This window comes from Chamaea fasciata, unplaced genomic scaffold, assembly GCF_029207755.1.
Source record: "Chamaea fasciata isolate MVZ Bird 193981 ecotype frontalis unplaced genomic scaffold, bChaFas1.0.hap1 SCAF_9, whole genome shotgun sequence".
Taxonomy (NCBI): Eukaryota; Metazoa; Chordata; class Aves; order Passeriformes; family Sylviidae; genus Chamaea; species Chamaea fasciata.
Genome location: NW_027094094.1, coordinates 16451344 through 16471903, shown reverse-complemented (window position 1 = coordinate 16471903; position 20560 = coordinate 16451344). Strand labels below are relative to the sequence as shown.

At 37.7% G+C, this 20560-nt stretch overlaps 1 protein-coding gene across 1 annotated transcript in view; it reads left to right on the top strand.

Moving 5' to 3' along the window:
* Positions 1–6877, top strand: part of HECTD2 (HECT domain E3 ubiquitin protein ligase 2) — a 34143-nt gene extending 27266 nt beyond the window's left edge. Inside the window, exons 18-21 of the mRNA XM_066191219.1 lie at positions 158–264; positions 1442–1557; positions 2173–2316; positions 4343–6877. Coding sequence (XP_066047316.1) covers positions 158–264; positions 1442–1557; positions 2173–2316; positions 4343–4463 — 488 coding nt within the window. The 3' untranslated portion in view covers positions 4464–6877. The remainder of the gene's footprint in view (positions 1–157; positions 265–1441; positions 1558–2172; positions 2317–4342) is intronic.
* Positions 6878–20560: the final 13683 nt, after the last annotated feature.

Below are 20560 nucleotides of genomic sequence, written 5' to 3'. Positions count from 1 at the left end.
AAATGAAATGGCTGTAGTTCTTTCTGGTATGCCTACCAATTTAACGGTATCTAAAATTAAATGCATTCATTTTTCATGTTCGCTACACTTATAGTGGGCAGAACAAGTGATTGATTAAAATTATTATAATGTAACAAAATAATATTTTTTTTTTTAGAATATGTGCAGCTCTATGTTGATTTTCTTCTCAATAAATCCATCTACAAACAATTTGCTGCTTTCTATTATGGATTTCATAGTGTCTGTGCTTCATATGCATTACTGGTAAGAATAAAGTGAAAAATAACTCTTCACTTGTATTTCAGGTATTTGACAATGACTTGTCTAAGTTGCACTGGATGATTTTAAGATTTGGAAAGAATCTTGACTGATCAATTGACTTGATTAATCCAACAAAAGTAAAAGAAATTAATCGGGTTATCAACTATTCTCTATGGTGTTTCATTGAAAAGAGACAAATAAAGCTCCAGAAGACAGGTTTATCACTATGCATTCACGGACACATCACAGGCTCTCCTGTGAATGTTTACAAGGTTTCTGTGTATTCCCTGCATTTAGGAGCTGCAAAACAACTGTGTCTGAGTGCTCCTGAGTGACTCCTCTGAAAATGTCTATTGCTTTTTGCAGGAAGAACACTCAGTGAGATTAAACATTCGTCTATTTTCAGTCCTGTTTGGCTGTTGGAATGACCATTTTATCTTACAGCATCCCTTCTGCACTGAGAAAGAAGAGAAAGTTTCAGTTTGCCTGGGATTTTATAAATTCCAGTGAAATTGTTGAATTGTGACACCTTGTAGCAAAGTGAGGTCTGCCCAGCTGCAGGGAAGGTTCTGGAAGAACAATGAGAATCCATTGAAATGCCATGGCATTCTTCCATACAACTTGATGTAGTAAATGAACAAGTGGGTTCTGCAGGTGTAAGTTTAGTGGGTATTAAACATGGCTTGTTTTTATAAGTATGTGCTGTGCACAGCGCTGTGTAAAACTTTGAGTCAAGTTCTGTCAGCCTCTGCTGCTCAGCTACCCACGTGGGACTTGTCAGTGCAAATGAAATGGAAGTTGAAATCAAAATTGACATCAAGACCCTCCCTCCAGTTTCCATATGTACAAACTTAATTTTCGTCCTGATCCATTTGTAGTCTGATCATGTGATAGGCAAGTCAGTGTAATAAGTGTAAGAATGATGAAGTGAAGAACAAAATATGCTGAAATATTGTCTTATCCTTAATTAACTTTCTACTATATATGTCAGTAAGAGATTCTTCAAAGAGCTGAGGGATTAATTTTTCTATAATCAGTGTGTATCCAAGTTAGATAATTACATTGAATGATATTCTGTTAATTTTTCTATAATGACAAAATAAAAAATTAATCTTAATCTTGTAGCATCATTTCTTATCTTTTTTAAAAAGTTAAATATTTTGTCCTTGATTTATGGCAGCTACTTCGTCCAGAGGAGGTTGAAATTCTGGTCTGTGGCAGTCCTGAGCTGGACATGTCTGCTTTACAGAGAAGTACCCAGTATGAGGGCTACCAAAAAACTGATCCGACTATACGGTAGGCCTGGGGTTTTATTCCAGTTATTGAGTTTAAAACATCATGGAATGTTAGACTTCCAGCAGTAAGCTCTTCAAGGATAATCTGAGAATGACTGAAGTTTTAGAAACCTATTTCTAAATAAGACAAAGACACTACTAAATTGTTATAAGTAGGAAGAATTAGATCATTAATGGTATGTGTTTACTGAGTATCCTTTGAAGGTTATGACCACACTGAAGTGGAGTATTTTGAAAAGAAAAGCTCCAAATCCTGCATATGAAATCTCAGTATTTTTATTATCTGATCTTCTAAAAATATTTTTTTTTACTCAATTCTCTTTGATACTAAGGGCATTTATGTGAGTGGAAGGCATTTATATTTGTATAGATAAGTAGCTTGGGGCATCATTTGGCAAGATATCATTCCAAAATTAATAAAATATTGTACTTGTCAATTCCTTGGTAATTTAACCTTGTATATTGGGGTACTGCTGATGTCCTATATATTATATTAATTAAACTCTCAGTAAGTGATATTCATCATGTAGTGCTTGTGGTTTTATTATCATCTTCATACTATTTTTTATGATGCTGCATCTTGCAACATTTTCTTCTTCATTTTCCCTGAGCATAGATACTTCTGGGATGTAGTACTTGGATTTTCTCTGGACCTTCAAAAGAAGCTGCTACATTTTGCTACAGGAAGTGATAGAGTACCTGTGGGAGGAATGGCTGATCTGAATTTCAAGATTTCAAAGAGTGAAACATCCACAAATTGGTAAGTAATGGTTTGGATTTTTAAATTTTTTTTCATTCAGTTTTTTTCCAAGAGTCCTTAGTGCTCTTGAATGTCTTTTTGCAGAAGAGCAAACGAATGTACCAGGAAGAAACTGCATGGACTCCTTTAGTTTGCCTTCAAAATGTTATACCCATTTATTGATTGCATAAATTTAAAAAACAAGGAAACTGTTTTTCCAGTCAGTGTTTACATTTGAGGCTGGTAATTATTTATAGGGATTATTTAAATGTTTTCAATTCAAATAAATTATTTATTTAATAATTCCTAACGTGATAGCTGACCTAATGAAAATATATATTGAACTACCATGAATTTTTCTGAATTTTTTGAGTTTGATAGCATTATTTATAGCAACCCAGATAATATTTTTTCAATTCTTAAGACTGGAGAGAGTCGGTTTAAATAATTTGAAAGCTGCATAGAAAAACTTGCTGCTATGGAGCAGTAATTACTGGCTTTACCTAGATTTCTCAAACACTTAATGTAATCAAAATACTTAAATGGAACTATCTTTTTCAAAGTCTGCATTTTTCTGGGTTTTCTGTGAAGAGGTGATCTAAAGGCATAAACATCATAAATTTGGAGGTTGTTTTAAATTTAATTTATCTCATTACTGTGATATTTCTAATGCTTTTCTCAATGAGGTAATAACTGGTTCCAGTAACATTAGGGGAACATGAAGATCAGATGAAAAATGAAGAAAATTCAGTCAACATTGAATCACTCTTTATATTCCTTTTGTAAATTGTTCTTTTTCTTAAAAACGAGAAAATGTGTTTTGAAATAGTGTGCATTTTAAACTGCTGTAGGTCCATGTTTTGCAAGATATAAGTTATTGCTGTCAGACTGCCTGCACAGAGATGGATGTAGACGCCATCATCATTTTGGTCACGCAATAGGACCAAAGAATGTAATAGCAATAAGAATTGGCAAATTAATAAAAGCTTCTCAGCTTTCCAGATCCTGAAGCCATGACTCCAGTCCAACTAACAGATCTTTGCTGATCATTTAAAAGGCAGGGAAGGGAAAGTAACTTGGGTTTCCAGATCTGGGGGTTCCACCCTCTTTTGAGCACATTTGCCAACAATCAAAGGCCAAGTTGGTGCCATTCAGAAGACTGAGGGATGAAATGAAAAGAGACCTAGCGGGCTTTTGAGTCACATGTGTGTCCAAATGTAATACATTTTTCAGTGTGTTTTCCAAATACCAGGTTGAGCTTCAGCTCATTGTTTTTCTCTTGTCTCACCCCAAGTTATCAGCTGGGAGGACAAGTCTATATTCTCAGGTGTGTCCTCCATGTCACTTGAGAATTTAAATGGCAAGACGTTCCTGTACCTTTTTATTACCTGTGGCTCATCAAATTAATCCATGCTAGTGAGAAACAAAGTTTCCAGTCTTTCAGTCCGGCGTTCTTTTGCCAGATCTGCAATACATTTATTCAAGTTCTCTCTCAGAAGAAAATTGGAACTGGAAGTGTTGGTATAGCTGAGACCAGAATTTGTGAACTGTTTTTCCAGCATTTCAGTCAGTGCTTCAGAGCTCCCCACTGAAGTCTTTAAGGACCTGTGTTACCAGGCTGAACCCTGAGTTCTCTATCCTCACAGACACATAACTGTGGTTCTTCTAGGTGTGTCTGTACCTACTGCAGGACCCACCTTCCTTTTCCATGTTGTTGATTCTGACTATACCAAGATTTTGTGTTTAGAGAAGTCAGGTGGTAGCTGGACTTTCCAAAACCTGGAAGGAGATGATTCCAACTTGAAAAAAAAACTAAAGATGGAGGAGGGAGTTGCAGGCAAGCAAATTCATCCGGGGTACTTATGACTAGCATTCAACAGAACTTGAATTCAACAGAACTTGAACCGACATTGGGATAGATGTTCCTTTTATAGGATTGCTTATTTAAGAAATGTTTAACTGAAAATGTGTAGGCAGTTGGCAGTCTTCTGGTTCTATTGCATTATTCTTAAATGTGTTTTGCTGGGTATTTTTAAAACTACTTTAGGTTACCTGTGGCCCATACCTGCTTCAACCAGCTTTGTCTCCCTCCTTACAAGAACAAGAAAGAACTGAAGCAAAAGTTAATCATTGGAATTTCAAATGCAGAGGGATTTGGTCTGGAATAAGATTAAATACTCCAAGAACAGCATTTTTATGTAGCATTCACTCTCTTCTGATTGTGCCTTTAAGCTTTTCATTGTTATGTCTCTTGATACTGTGCCAGTTTTATCGCATTTAGATAATTTTTTTAATTAAATATGAAGTGTATGTTTTTTTCCTGAATGGCAATACATTTGCTGCTTGCTTTGTCACAGAAAGTAGCTTTCTTTGTACAAAAAGTTCGTCTGTTTGATAAATGAAGCCCAACTAAGACAATTCCCAAGTTTTAGGTTTTTCTTAATAGCACTTTATCATTAATCATAATTCCTTTACATCAAGGTATCTCACTGGGAGATAATATACAGAGCATTTCTCTACTAGTTAATCCCAGTGGCAGATTGTTTTCAATTAACATTAATAATAGAAAAAATATAACATCAGCACATAGACATTTTTTTTTCACAAAGGCAAATAGGAATTTTAATCTTTATAAATAGTATGTAGTTTTATTATTTTGGTTTTCCTTCTCGGTGAAACCAGCTGTCTAAGAAGTATGTAAATAACTGCCTGTGAAGAAATAGGGTTTTGATAGTGCCATTTACTGCTAAAAACTTATTTTTACAAATAAGAGGTTTTAGAGGTTGTATATTCAGCTTTTACACTTGACTGTACAAGAGTGTTAAAAGGTATTTTTTCAGCTTGAGGGGATTCAAGTTCAAGGTACAGGTATTAAGGAATTTGTATGTTCATTCTTAACAGCAGACTAGCCAGATCTACTGTAGCATTATATTAAAAAAACCTAGATATTTAAAATAAATTCCATATCTGGTGAAATGCTTTAGGAAGAGAATTATATCCACAACAGGTGGAAAAGTGATATAGTGTATCATGCTATCATTTTTTGCAGCAACTTTATTGAAAGTCTTTAATAAGCTGTGACAAAAGTGAATATAATAACATTTCTGAAGAATGTTGCAACTTTCATTAACTTGGAGACCAGCATTTAAAAATGTTTTGTGTTTTTCACTGCACAAACTCCGTGAAAAGAATTCTTGGGATATCTGCTCTGAGTTAGTAAATTAGCAGCTGGGGAAGAAATGGTTCTAAAATACTGAAATAATTGTCAGTCTGGGTTTTATTCATTACATGGAAAGAATTTATCAGCATGCAGTATTTTTGAATATGAACAGCTACTGTGTGTTCTGTAAATTTTTTCTTTCAGCTGAATAAGACCCAGATCGTTTGAGACACTTCGGCATCTAATTTGTCAGCTTTCCCCATTGACTTCTGCTGGGGCATAGATGCATAACTATCTTGTAGTGTCTGTACTCAAATACTATATTAGTCTTCTTTCTTTCTCTCTATTTACATACAGTCAACAGATTTGCGAATGATGAACAAATTAATCTGTCTAATTCATGCTCTCAAAGCTGTTCTGGATATTCTTCAATAGTTAAGTGTAAATTTTATTTTTTTATTTCTCCTAGAAAATTTACTGGTGATTTTACTGTTTTATTAAGGCAGAGATAAATATTAGGATATTTTAGAATATTTGACACTGTATTCATAGTGTTGTCATTGAAACCAGTAATAAAATTTCCATTGGCTTTAGCCTGGAACTATACTTGGTTAGCACAAAGACTGCTAAAAGCAGCACTGAAAAATTTTGTATTTTTACATTATGTCTCCCAAATGGAGATTTTAAAATAAATTTTAACTTGCAGGATTTCAGATGTTGAGAAATAAACAGCTTTCACTGTTGCACTGAATGAACTAGATAGCTGCAAGCAATGTTAAATTTCTAACACCTGAATATAGACATAAGTAAGAAACCTGGAAACAAAGACCTACTGCCTTTCCTCTCTTTGTAGAATTGGATTCATGAAAGGTTGGCTTATGAACAAATAGCTATACAGTTTATCTGAAAACATGGCAAATTAGCCAAAATATTTTTTTAAGGCTTAAACCCGCTTTTAATAACTATTTATCTACTATTGTTAAAATAAAAGCTTTATCTTTTCTCCTTTTCACTGAATTGCACTTTGCCTTCTGTTTAGTTTTATTTATTGAAGCTTTTTTTGGGATAATGTGTAATATTACCTCAGAATCCTAAAAATGCTATTGTATTTGCATCAGTTTTTAAATCAGATTGTCATTCAAAGACATTTTATATATTTCCTGATGTTGATAAATTAAATAGTAAATTTTGTATTTGTTAAATGAAAGCATTACACTGTATTTATGAAATAAGCCTCTGATAATTTTAAAAAATTTATTCAATGGTGTTTTGTTGTTCTTGTGTCTTGCCCTGTAACCCAGCAAATCTTTTTTTATCTCCATCATTGTTTTGTACTGTACAAAAGAAATCTGGTTTGTATAAACTTGTTCATTACTAAGTATCTATTTTTATGTATCAAAATTGTCCAGTCATTAAATCAAATATTTCAAATGCTGACCTCACTTGTATAATTTCAGATTTCCAAAATTGGTCACAATGGGTTTAAAATTATGATCAACCTCTCTGCTTTTGGTTTCTTTTCCTTTGAGAAGTTTTCTTTACCATAACAGTTCTGCTAAAACATTGCATGGCTCACTGTAAAGAGACTAAGTTTCAACAACCAAACATAAACCAACACTTATATTTCATATTTATTGTCAAAAAATGTATTCTAGGTAATGAGGTCAAAGTTTCTTCCCATAGTGTAATAATGCTGTAAAATAGCATAGATCCTCATCATGGATCCAACAACTGGGGTTGTTCCATGTGGAGAAGAGAAGGCTTTGGGGGGATGTAATTGCAACCTTCCAGTACCTTAAGGGGGCTCATGAAAAGGAGGGAGGGGGACCTTTTTATATGGGCAGAGCAGCAGGACAAGGAGAAATGGTTTTAAACTGGAAGAAGGCAGGTTTAGATGAGATGTTAGAAAGAAGTTCTTTATTCAGAGGACAGTGAGGCCCTGGAACAGGTTGTCCAGAGAAGTTGTGGATGCCCTATCCATCCCTGGAAGTGTTCAAGGCCAGGCTGAATGGAGCCCTGAGGAACCTGACCTAGTGAATGGCATCATTGCCCATGGCCAGGGGGGCTGGAACTATGTGATCTTTAAAGACCCTTCCAACCCAAACTATCCTGTGATTCTGTGATTCTAACTTAATTTCCTTAGTTTTTTTTTACTACGTCATTTACAAGATTATTTGGAGGTGCACGAAGAGACAAAGCCACAAGCTGTTGGATGTTTTATCTTTGGTGGTTTTTCTGCCTAATTTTAACATTAAAATCTGGAAGGACATGTAACAAGAACATCGTGCTTTCTCACGGACAGGTCCTGATCACAGAACTGTTACCTTTGTGCCACTCAAGTTACCTACAGATGGCAGCAAAGATGAAGATTGAAACAATTTAATTAGAGGTCAAACTTTCCTCTTAGGTAAGAGTAGATATTACAAATGCACATAATGAAGAAAAAAGTCATGTCTTAAAAATTTATATCACAAATAATTGCAGATTTGCAAAGTCAGCAAATATAATTTGACTTTTAGCAAACAAATATGGAGAAAGGAGAAGCAGCTTCTTGGATCTAGTGCTGGGTTTTGAAAATGTCCTCTCTTCCCATTAAGAGTTCCTAATGTGTTTTTAGGACCAATGAAAGACTCTGCTGAAACCCCAGAGAGATTAGTTGTACTTGATCTCTGACCAGTCAATAGCCTCAAGACTGATATTTGGAAAGATGTTATAAAGCCTGGTTTGTCTTGTCCTGTTTCACCTGGGGATCAAATGGCTGGCACTGGGGCTTAAAATTGAAATGCGGTATTTCCTTTTGATTTTTTGGCCACAAGTGGTGAGATTCCTTCTCTGTAGAGGTAGTTGGTGTTGGTATTGGTTGACTTGCTCCAGAAGCAAATGTTACACCCATTGTTAATCTTCATAGCGGTGGTATTTAATATTCTTTCAGAACTTCTTTAAAAAATGAGAATATCTGAAAGGTCCCTTAAAGCCTCTGGTTTCGTGTCCTGACTGTCAGACAATAATGTGTTTCTTCTTCCAGAACCCCTAGGGCTTTTTCCAATAAATTTGTTTGGGTCAAGTAATTTTTCAGTCTATTTCTATTTTTTTTTTTAAGCGTCTGTACTGGTCTATGTGTTGTTGAAGTTCCTTGCACTTTGAAATATTCATGTATATAAGAAAATAATAATGAGATGGCCTGGACTGCCACAGCTGTTTCACTTGTATTAGAAATGTTCTAATTAGTAGTGAAGTAGGGCTTGTTGTTAAATTAATGAGCAAAAATGGCCCCCAGTGATCTGCACCTTTCAAATTGTTAATTAAATTCTTACTGAATTCTTTGAACTTCAGTGGCTTTATGTAAAACACAACAGGTCAAGGAAGGTGGAGAGATTTTTTTCTGATGGTCTGGTGAAGCTGTTGCTCATTAGACTCTAGAAGGGTGGGAGAAGTTCACCTTAGTTGGACAAACTAAGTTCAGTTCTGGACTCTTCTGCAGTACTGTGTTAAGTAATACCTATATGCATAATAAAAGGATATATCAATGCATGTGTTGTGTGTTTTGTATTCTACTACAGCGAGGCTTCATTTACCATTTTTCTCTTTGGCATCAATTTAAAGTGAGTGACTTCCACTTTTTGATGCAGTATTTTCTTCCCATGAGAGTTGTCCTAGATTCTGTAGATATGTGATGTTCAGGTTTAATTTAAGGGCTTGTTGTTTATTTGCTGCTTTCACTCTATAACATGATTTCTTATTAACCAGGAGAGATGAATCTGTTCTCACAGAGTCGTTAGTTATCTCTGGCTGCTACCATACTATGGGTAATAACAGTCCAGCCTCCACTGGCATTACCAGAACAGAACTATTTGTAGCTGCCTTATGTAATTCAAACATCTTGTCAATGGGTGAGTTTACTCAGTGTACATTTAATCTCTGCTCTAGCAGAGAGCTAGAACATTAAATTCTTTTGCTATTTGTTTTGTATCAGTAACAATACTGTGGAAGTCAAGAACTGTGTTTTGTCCTCTGGAAAAATCAATCCAGCTGGATATAAAGTAGCTAAAGCAGTCATTTTTGAAAGACATGGGCTTTAAACTCACACATGTGGATCTTGGTTTTGGTTGTCTTCTGGTGAATTTATGTAACTTCACATTCCTGGTTTCCAAAGACTGTGGTGGCAGCATATGTACTGCCTGGGGCTTTTAATAGTTGGCCTTGATTGGTGGTAATACACCATACTGAGCAATTTTTTACCATGAAAGAGAAGCCCTCCCATGCATTGAAAGCAGTCAGTATTCATTCAAACTGAAAGTTTTAAAGTAATAACATACATTTGTTCTTGTTGCATACAAACGATCTTGTTGCATTTTGGTTTGGGTGGTTTTGCTTTAGGATCCAGAATCTATTCAATATCGTGTTTCTGCACATTGGCTGAAATGCATTAAGCTGTTACATCCAATGGCACATTCTGGAAGATGAATACTCTCTTTCCAGTAGCTCGTGCTAGTGGAAGTTACTGCAAATACGTGAAAAGGATTCCAATTAATAATTGTTTGCATTGCTTTGTTAGTTGCCAGATAGGGCCTGAAATCTCCTGGGGTATTACAACCAAGCTGTGTTTGATTTTCTAGGGGGATATTTGCTTTCTTCCTATTGATCATCTCCTAGCCCATGCTGGCCCATTTTCTACTGGTGATGGGTCTCTCACCCTTACAGGGGATGTTTTAATGTATTTCTTACACTGATAAATTTAATACCCATTAATTCTTCATTTCAAAAAGGGAAGTCCATTTCTTCAACACTCTAAAATGTTGTCCAAGAACTCTCAGGTACAGAACTAAAATCTCAATGAAATTAGTTTAGAAACTGTTTTATTTTCCTATACTGGATTATAAACATTAAATACCATCCTATGATCAAAGGTGTTGAGGCAACATCTACAGCTGTGTCTTCTGTTCCTCATTCCCTGGTTGTTTTTGTGTAAACTGCTGTAGACATGTAACAAAAACATGGGAGAAGCGTTAGGAGTAAGTTTTACATGTAAGTGATAGTGTTGGAATTCTTTAATCTCTTTGCTTACATCCCCATGTGGTAGCTGTGGTTGTGTGTGGTTTTCATTCGTAACTGTTGGCAGTGGGTACACTGCAGCTGGGGATCAGAAGGTGTAATTGCTTGCATCATTTTTCACATCGTTGTTCAAAAGAAAAAATTACCTTTCTGTGCTTCTCTTCTCTCTTCAGGGCACCTTGACTGATCAGGGCTTTCCTATTTTATGGTGCAAAGGTATTCTCAGTTTATCTTTTGCCCTCGAATTTCTTATCAATTTATTTGTTGCTGGCTTTATTAGTAGGGTATATTAATTCTATATGACATAAGCACAGCTGCTATGCTTAATCATACATTGTTAGCATTTTCATACTTGTAGGTGTGCTGGGAAGATGAAATTGCTACTTGCATGCAGTACAACCAATCCTTGATTAATTTCTCCTGTCATTACTTATAGCAACAATCTGCATTCTTTGTATAGACCTGCTGCCTTTCACCACGTTCCAGATCTACTGTCATTCATAATACAGTAGATGCATAATTGTAGAATGATAAAGAAATAGAGGCTTTCACTTTGAATTTTCCTAAATTAGAAAATCATCCTATTGGCTATTTGTTTCCATTTTTTCTAGGTTTTTGGGTTTTTCTTCACTAGGTGTCAGATTTTATTTTGTATTTTCTCAAAACACAGGGTAATTTAGGGGAATTTAACAGGCATTTTAGAACTGAGTTGTCACTTGCACTCATGAGTTATTTGGCTTGTCTGTCCTTATCCTAGCTACGTGCGATGTCAATCCTCTATTTGCAGCACATTTTCATAAATCAAAGTGATTTTAATATTAAGGAAGAATACATAGATAAAGCTGCAAAAAAGGCTAATGACTTCTGTGTCTAGGGTGCAACTTGTAAATGTGTCTCTGCCTCTTAAGGAAAAAAAGAAAGGCAGATTAAAAACTATGGGTTCAAGGTGGTGGCAGGGGAAAGTGGAGAAAATCGCTGTGCTGTTCTCTCATTTTCGAGGAGCTAGACAGAGGCTACATATTAAAGATATCCTGGGGCAAAAATCCCTGAGGAATCGCACTACAAGCTTCAGATCAGTCACTGTAACTCAATCTGCTCTTCCTTTTTGTTTCCCCTAGCTTATTATTTGCATTACCTTGGGGATGTTTGCTTTTTTTCCCCACTGATATTGGTATGTAAGCCCATGCTTACCTGGTTTCTATTAGTGATGGGTTTCTCCTGCTTTCGATGTCAGAATTGAGCAAATGAGCCCCACTTAGAAGGTGAGAAAGAAGCCAAGGCTTGTCTTGGACCATAGGAAATCCCAACCTTTTCAACAGTATGTAAAAAGCTGTAGAGTTTAACAGTATCTATCTCAAGTCTGTCTAGAGGGACCCGTTTTTAAGCCAGCCTGACCAATGGTGGTTGGAGATCTTGTTTGCTGAGCCAGCAGAGAGGCTGCGGCAGGGTTTGGCAGTGCAGCAAGCCAGCTGCAGCCCTTCCCTTCAGCTCTGAATGCTTCCCAGTTTTTCACTTTGAAGTCATTGCCACTTGTTTGTGTCACTCAGTCAATGAAGGCCAGATCACAGCTGAAGCTCACTGAGTATCTTGGCTCTGTATTCCATTCATGATTTCTCAACCTTTTTTAAACAGGTTTTGCTAGAAATTGATAAGTGAAGGTAGGCAAATAAATTTGAAATGTAGGCTTGTTACCAAATTGATAGGATTAGTAGGTCAAATACTAGTCATTTATTTTGAAGAAAATAATTATTAAAAAACCCACAATCTATCTGGCTTTTTTAGGTTTCACTTGCTCATGATTTGTAGTACGTGACCCCAGAGCTGTCCTGTAAAATACCCTAAATGCAAAACCCCGGAGTGCTAAATTTCTGTCATTAGCATTCTTCCCTAATTAGAATTAGTGCATATAGGCATCTCTGTGATTACTTCACTCAATCTGAACCCCAGTTTCTTTTCAGGTTGAGGGTCAAAGGAGAAAACCAGGAAGCAGGAGATGCTTGTGTTTTAGATGGATCAGGTAATTGATCCATTTCCATTTCTCCTTTACTACTACCAAGTTGTCAACCAGCTGGTTGGTGACTTTTCTTGAGTTTTTAAAATCAAGACAGTTTTGGAAATGTGCAACATTGATATCATTGCTTCCGTTTTCTCAATTAATGCAGATTAAAAGACAAAACATCTGTACCAAACATCATCTTAGAGCTTTCTATTAGCTTTTAGTAATAGCAAAGAATTTTTCACATTTTTATCAAACCTAAAAGCCATGATATAAAAAGATTGTAGAAATTCATTGTTAAGATCAGAGTTTCATCACAATTATTGAATACTACCAGTCCAAAGCAGTTAAATGAAGTAGTCTCATATTATCCTAATATGCTGGATATTATATGTCCATTATAACTTGTAAAACTGGGTAACAGCCTTTCCCATTTCCCTCACTATTTTAGCATAGGCAGAATGTGAAGACAGAACCACAGAAAATACCGAACCACATGTTGGCAACTTGCATATAAAGAGAAAAGATTTGTTCATTTTTATGTATGTAAGGGCAGGTTTTTTGGATTCGGATTTTGTTTCGGTGGATTTATTGGTGGGGTTCCCAGACTGCTCATAAGCAGGGCACACGCTGGTTATGGCTGAAGGAAATTAAACACCGAGGTAACTCCAGGGCAATGTTCTACTTTGTAACTGCTCCTGACGCATTACATCTAGCCAGTAGTGTAAGTGCTTACTCCACCAATGACTTACTTCTGTAGCAAAGGTGTCTGATTCTTGCGGTAAGGTAAATACAGATATATGTACAATAGACATCAGAAATTACATTTTATAAATAGAGAATCCATAAAATACAGGCTTTTTCATACTTGCAGCTATTCAAACCTGTAGTAATTATCTTTTGTGCGTTCAGACCCTACTGGAGGTTTTCATTTGATCCACAATTGCTGATAAAATTTAATGGCTAATTTCAACTGATGAGCTTTGTGGGGAGAAATACTTGATTTACAAAGTGAGGGAGGTGTCATGCTTTTCTGTCTACCCCATTGAACACTCAGGTGGTCAGAGCATTTACCAATGAGGGGGGGAATTGGCATTTTGAAGGCAGGACTTGAATTTTTGTTGTCCATAACCCTTGAGTTCCTAAATGTGTGGTTTGAATCAGGCAGAGGGAGGCTGGTCCTCTCCTCCTCCAGGTGAGCACAGAGTCACTCACAGAGAACAGGGTTCTCCCATCACCATGAGTGCTGCATGAGCTTGTAACTTCTTCAGTTGTGTTTGTTAAACATCTCCAAGTGGAATAAAAGCTTCATTTCTGCTTCAGTGGGATCCATGGCCTTCTACTTCCTCACCTCAGGAAAATAAAATACCCCCCACTGCACTTTTACTTTGATTTATCTTGGGACCCCACCTGGAGTGCGTTGTCTGGGTGTGAGGGTCTCCCAACACAAGAAGGACGTTGACCTGTTGGAGTGAGTCCAGAGAAGGGCCACTAAGTTGATCTCCAGTCTGGAGCACCTCTCCTGTGAAGACAGGCTGAGAGGGTTGGAGCTGTTCAGCCTGGAGAAGGTGCCAGGAAGACCTTACAGTACCTGAGGGGCTACCAGGGAGCTGGAGAGGGACCTTCAACAAATGTATGAGGTGATAGAATAAGAGGAAATGGCCTTCAGCTGAAGGAGGGAAGGTTAGATTAGATACTGGGGAGAAATTCCTTACTGTGAAGGTGGCGAGACACAGGAATGGGATGCACAGAGAAGCTGTGGGCTCCCCATCCCTGGAGATGTCCAAGACTGGGCGAAATGGGGCTATGAGTAACCTGGTCTAGTGGAAGCTGTCCCTGCCCATGTCAAGGGGTTTGGAACTAGATGATTTTTAAGGTCCTTTTCAACCTAAGCCATTCTATGATAGTGTGATTTGATAACAACCTTTGTTTCCTGTAAATCCTATGATTTCTTAGCTAAACAAAAATATTAATTGTGCTCACGAGTCATGCCTGAAACCCTCCCTCCTACTGACAAGGCAGGTGTGAACCATGGACAAAAGGGGCTGAGAATGGAAAAATATTCTGAGAAGTGTGGTAAGTCTAAAAGCTAAATTGCCATTTTTCTTAATGTCTCAGTGTGCAATTTTCATGAGCAATGTGCAAAAATAACAAGCCAGAAATACCTTATTGGCTGAAAATACAGAGAATACTGTGAAAGCCATCCTGGAAAATTGTCCAGTTATTACATAGATTATTGCTAACTTCTTTTTCTATTATTGAACTCTGAAAATTACATGTTTTATCCTTATATCAGCACTACATCTTTGGGCTGCATTTAGCCTTCAAGCCTTCATAAACCTCTGAACAAGCCTGGATTCTGAAGCACTGAAAGGATTATTTTCTCTGGAGTAGCTGCCTTCTCTCTGGGGAGCCCTGGTGTTGGGTCAGGCTTTGAGCTCAATAGCCACAAAGTGGAGCAGGCAGGGAGCCTCTGCATCCCACACTCATTCACACTTCACATCAGGTGTGGGATTTATTTCCTCATGCCATATTGTTTTCTTGTTTGAGAGAAAGAGGCCTTATCACCACTTCTTACTTACTTTTTAATACTCAAGTCCACATCCCACACTGGATAGTAATTCTGTGTGAACAAGCAAGATTTAAGACATCCTAAAATTTCCACTTCTATAACATATGGAGAGATCTGTATATATAATTTTTTAGTGGGCATTTGCAAGAGCCTTACCAGCCAGTGAAAATTTATAAATGCTTTCTAGGCCATTTCTTCTGCAAAACTCTCTACAGTTTGCAGATAATTGAAAACAGAAGAACTTTGGTTGTTTTTTGCAGATTTTGTTAGTAGAAAAATCTTTGCATTTTAAGTGCTGGAGGAGAGCATGCCTATGGCACTTTGAAGCTCTTTCCATCACTGAAGAACAGACTGTTTTGCACATAATCATGTTTAGCTTTGAACCCAACCTGGGTTTCATGACTTTTGGTTCTCTGTTCTACTCATTAGCTGGGATTTTTTTTCATATGGGTAAATGAAATACAAAAAGCTTTGAAAAATACTGTATTGAAAAATGTGCTTTTGGAGCTTCAATGAGACTTTGAATTTTTAATATGATGAAAAATTCTAAGCTGAAAATAATCTATTTTTATTATAAAACTTCTAGCAATTTTGCAGAGATAGGTGTTGAGAATGCTGTGTCATTTGCATTATGGAGCATATCCTGTTAAAGTACTTATTGAAGCCCATGAAAATGTTCACTGATTTCAGAAGGCTTTGGATGAATCCCATACTTGCCAACTTGTAAAAATGCTGTCATTACAGAACTCAAGTTTTGACTGTAAAAATTTCAGTTTGACAACTTGATTGGCAAAGACTTTAATACAACTATTTATATACTCAGTGGTTTACAAAATATGTTCCCCAAACTTAACAACTTCATCATTCTTTCCTTATTTATGGAAATCATAACTCTGTGCATAGAATTGCAATCTGCACAATGAAAAGGCTTATTTCAATCTTTATTTTCTAATATCTCTCCCCTTTATCAAACTTGGATGCTTTGTGAACGTTTATATAAAGCATAGAGCACACCAAAACCACATAAAGCTGTTATCCCCTCTGTATATTCCTCAATTGCCTTATTATTAAATTTCTTCTTATAAACCCTTGAAACACAAATACTTTCCGTTTTAATTGAGGAGGTGTTTGTTTTCAGGTAAATAGCATTCCTGTAGGTTATCCCCTCTGCCTTGAAGTCCTATTGTACTAAGTACCAAATATTATGCATATTTTTCAAGGAACCTCTCATTTTTTAGTGAACTGATTTTTGTCAAGACAAGGAAAATAGATTGAAATGGGCCTATAACTCTCCAATCTGTGGGAGAGACCCTAATCAGCTGCAGGAACACTGTGGTTCAGAACACTGTGAAGAAAGAAGAAGAACAGCATGAGCACTTTTGTGTCTGTTTCCCATGGGTATTTATGCAGCATACATTTAAACATTTTTACATCCATCCTATTCAGTTGAGAATTAATAGTATCATAAATTAGCTGCTCCAATTCTGTGTTTGGGCTTAATATGCCTGCTCACATTCCAGTATAACTGCCCTGGCCTAGATGAAATTGCGCCTGAGGTGAGTTTGACCGTTCCATTCCCTTCCAGGACTCTGCGTCACTGGTGTGCAGCTGGCCTGAGGATGTGGCTGCTGCAGGGGGTACAGACCTGGCACTGATCTGCAGGCAGTGCCTTCCTTACAAACACTCTCTTGCAAAACTGTTGACCACTTTAAATGTTTAATTTGGAATGATGAGGCTGAATGAATAAAGTAAATCATTATCCAGAATGTTTAACCTTTGCAGTTTCTGCAGGTACGTGTTTTTATTGGTGTCTCAACATGGGTTTGTATAACTGATCACTTTTAACTTCATCAAAATCACATTTTGGAAATACTTCTAAAACAACAGAAGAAGACTACTTTTCCAGTCTAACTGGTTTTTCTATTTATTCTGTAATGGTTGGGTGTTTGTCCACTAATCACTTAGTTGTTGCTGTTTTTCCCTCTGTTTCAATAGGAGATGAGGTGTTTGCCAGTTGTCCTCTAAACTTGTTGAAAAACTTTGACTTGGTCCAAGGCAAGAAGTGCTGTTGTTAGGTTGGCATGGAGTTCATCTGGAAAGCTTGCTGGAATCATGTGTATTGTGAGCACCGAGAGCTGCGGTTCAGAGTATTAGCAGAAAGACATCTATTCAAACAAGTAGAGCCATCCTCCATCATAAAGGTGCAAGTTCACACTAGGCAGGAATCTGCCCCTTTATCTCCACATAAATCCTCACCTCAGTGTGATAGAGTGTTTGCCCAAAAGAGTGTTGACACTTAGAGATGTAAAAAAAAAATCTCAAAAACCCTTAAAGTGTTTCTTCTGCAGAGACATACCCAGTCTTGTATTATAAATTTTTTAACCACTGTTAAATGTTTTCCTTATCTAATTCCAATTCACCATCTAATTTCCTCTACCTTTCAAATACAATAATGCATTCTTGAAGCACAGAAGAGTTTTCACCTAATGCTGAGGTTTGTGCATGGGATCTGTGTACTGTGGACATTAGACTACTTAGAGTAACCTGGTGTCTGGCACTCACTCTCTAAAGCTGGGTTTGTGGGCTCTGGCCCCTCCAGTGGTCTGGTTCATCAGCAGGAGCTTTCTGCTGACAGAGGGCTGAGCCTTCAGTCCTAGTCCCACAGTTTCACAAAACAGTTCAAATGGAACTGTAATTTAATTTACCTTTATTTAATTTAGCTTTGTAAAAGGTGAGCTCTCTCTTCTTCCAGGGTGAAATTGCTGATTTTGAGATAATTTCCCTTGTTTGTGCTCTTTCAAGTCTCCTGGTAACAGTCCACAGGGGAGGGACCCAACATTGCTTCTCCAGGATGGAGACAAAGTTTGTTTGCTTGTTGGACTGGATTTGTAGCTGAAGGAACAATTTCTTGTGCCAAGGCTATCAGCCTGCCCTCTCAGTAACAAGGCTCTGGGAGCAGTGTGTTAGCATGACTTGGCAATCACAGCCGTGTTTTAGGCAAGAAAAAACGCCCTTTCCGACTAATCTTGAGCACTCTTAAAGGTGAGCACAGCAGCTTGCAAAGAGATGGGGAGTGAAGCAAAAGAAACCAGAGCTTCTGTTCTTTTTACCTAAAATTTGTGACTTGGTGAATTTTGGTTTGCACTAGGCCTTGTCTGTGACAGCAACTGCCCCTGAGCCTCCATGAGCAAAGTTATTGCTCCCCAAGGCTCACACACTTCTTTGTGCCGTAGTCACACTTCAGAGCATGAACAGACAGATTAAAAGGGAAAGGGCTGACGAGGTGAAGTACTCTTTTCTTCCCCTGTGCATTCCCAAGTCCTGTGATGTTACCACTTCAGTAAGACGAGTGATCACAGGATTCAGAAAATTATAAAAGCCAGCTCATCTAACTGGGAAAAAAAAACACAAAAAAAAACAACAAAAAAAACCACAAAACCAAAACCCACACAGAACCACCACCACCAAATTACCAAATGGAAATCGTTTATCTTCCACATGAGCCACAGCACATTGTAGGAGCCTGCTCACCCTTCTGATGCCAGGTTACTGCTGAGGGCAGAGCATCAGCCTCTTGAACAGCTGATGCCAAGAGGCAGCATCTCATGCAAATTATAAGGTCACAGCAATAAATCTGCAAGGATTTCAGTAGCATGGCCTGTCCTGTTTCCCTAAGGCTGGTCATGTTGCTAAATCTGATATGAAAGCTGTGTATCTTTTGTAAATTATCCTTTCCTAAGCCCTTTTCCAACCGCCACAAACTTTCTGCAAAACCAGAGGGGAATTTAGCCACTGTTCTGCTTTTTCAAGCTTGCCTCGGGATTAGTATTACAAAACTCAAATGGGAAAGTAATGAAAGTACATCTTCTTGGCAAGGTACGTCTCTGGGGAATAGTCAGCTAATGTTGCGATTAGATTCAAAGCTGATACATGCATGATAAGTCTGGATAATAGAGTTTACAAAATTATATCAAATTTTAAACTCAGGCTCTGATACATTTTGTGTGTTTGCCTTCTCTAGGAGATGAGTCTCTTGTGAACCACTCAGGCACCAAAGTCCTTCTTTCCAGCAGCTAGGCACTGTATGTGGTAATGTCAACCTAGCGAGCCATTAAATTCCCTCCTAGGAATAGCAGACTGTTATATCCACTGGTATACTGGGACTGGCAATTGGTTACTAATGTCCCTAATACTTTCCTCACAGCTGGCATTCTATGAATAAAGATATAAATCTAGCTCTGAATGTAACTCATTTCCTGCTATGAGGCACAAGTATGTTTGTGGGAAGTTAGATGACAATGTTCATTCCCATTGCAGGTGACTTTAATGGGTAGCCATATAAAGATAGAAAGATAATTATCTTTCCTGTCTTGCAGTACTTCACTGAAGTGCATTTGCGAGGTAGCAAAAGGCTTCTTAAAACTGTTCTAACTGAACAATAATAATGAATGTTAAAGGTGAACTCTCATTCAAACATGAAATTGCTGCTTTGCAGAAGGAATGATTCCTCTGGAAATCTTTATGTAAGGTCCAAATGATAATTTATTGCTTTATAAGTGGACTTTTCAGGCGTGCTGCAGAAGTCTCTAGATGAAATACAGGTTTAGATGGAAAGAACAAGTAATAATTCTTGATAAAATTCTTTAGACTTCATATTATAATTTCTGTAGGATTCTTTCTTTAAAATTTAGGCTTCATTTTGGTATTCTGTGAGATTTTTCCATAAAGTAATTATAGTTTTTAGGTTTCTTTTGATATTTTTCCTGTTCTTTCTTCTTCTCACAGACAGTCATACACCTTGGAGAGTAAGTGCAAGTGATTTGATAGGAAATGAAGGAGGTTTTGTGATGAAGGAACTGGCCTGAAGCTCCAGAGATCTGGAAAGGGCTTTTGTGCAGAGCACCTGGCTCTGTATCAGAGCTTTTGTGTGATCCAGAGTGGGCAGCAGCTGGTACCCAGGTGCAGCCCTGCAGGGCATGGGGAGCAGACAAGACATATTGGACATGGAGCCTGGCTCCAGGCAGAGCTTGGTGGCTCCACACTACCCCTTCCTGCCAGCCAGGAGGCACAGGAGCAGTCTTGAACAAGCCTGGAAGCACCAAGGTGCTCCTGCTGTGACCATAGCTGATGCTCACCCAGGTTTATGCAGTCACAAGCATCCCCCAGACGTGCCCAGCGCCTGTTTAGCTGGTGAGCAGACCCACAACTTCTGGGGCAGGCGTCATCTCCACCACCTGCAGCCTACACACAGCAGCACCCACACACCTTGAGTACAGTATGTGGGTCCCTTTAGCTCTGTCCCTTTCCCAGGAACTCATCCCAACCACAGCAATGTTCCACTCCCTCTCCACAGCTTTTTCCAAGACTCCAGTGATGCTCTTCCCATCTCATTGCAGCTCCCAGACAACTCCTCCAGATAATGCCTGTGTAAATGGAGGCAGCCACAGACCTCTCCCTGATGAGGTAAATGTGATCATTTTGCTTT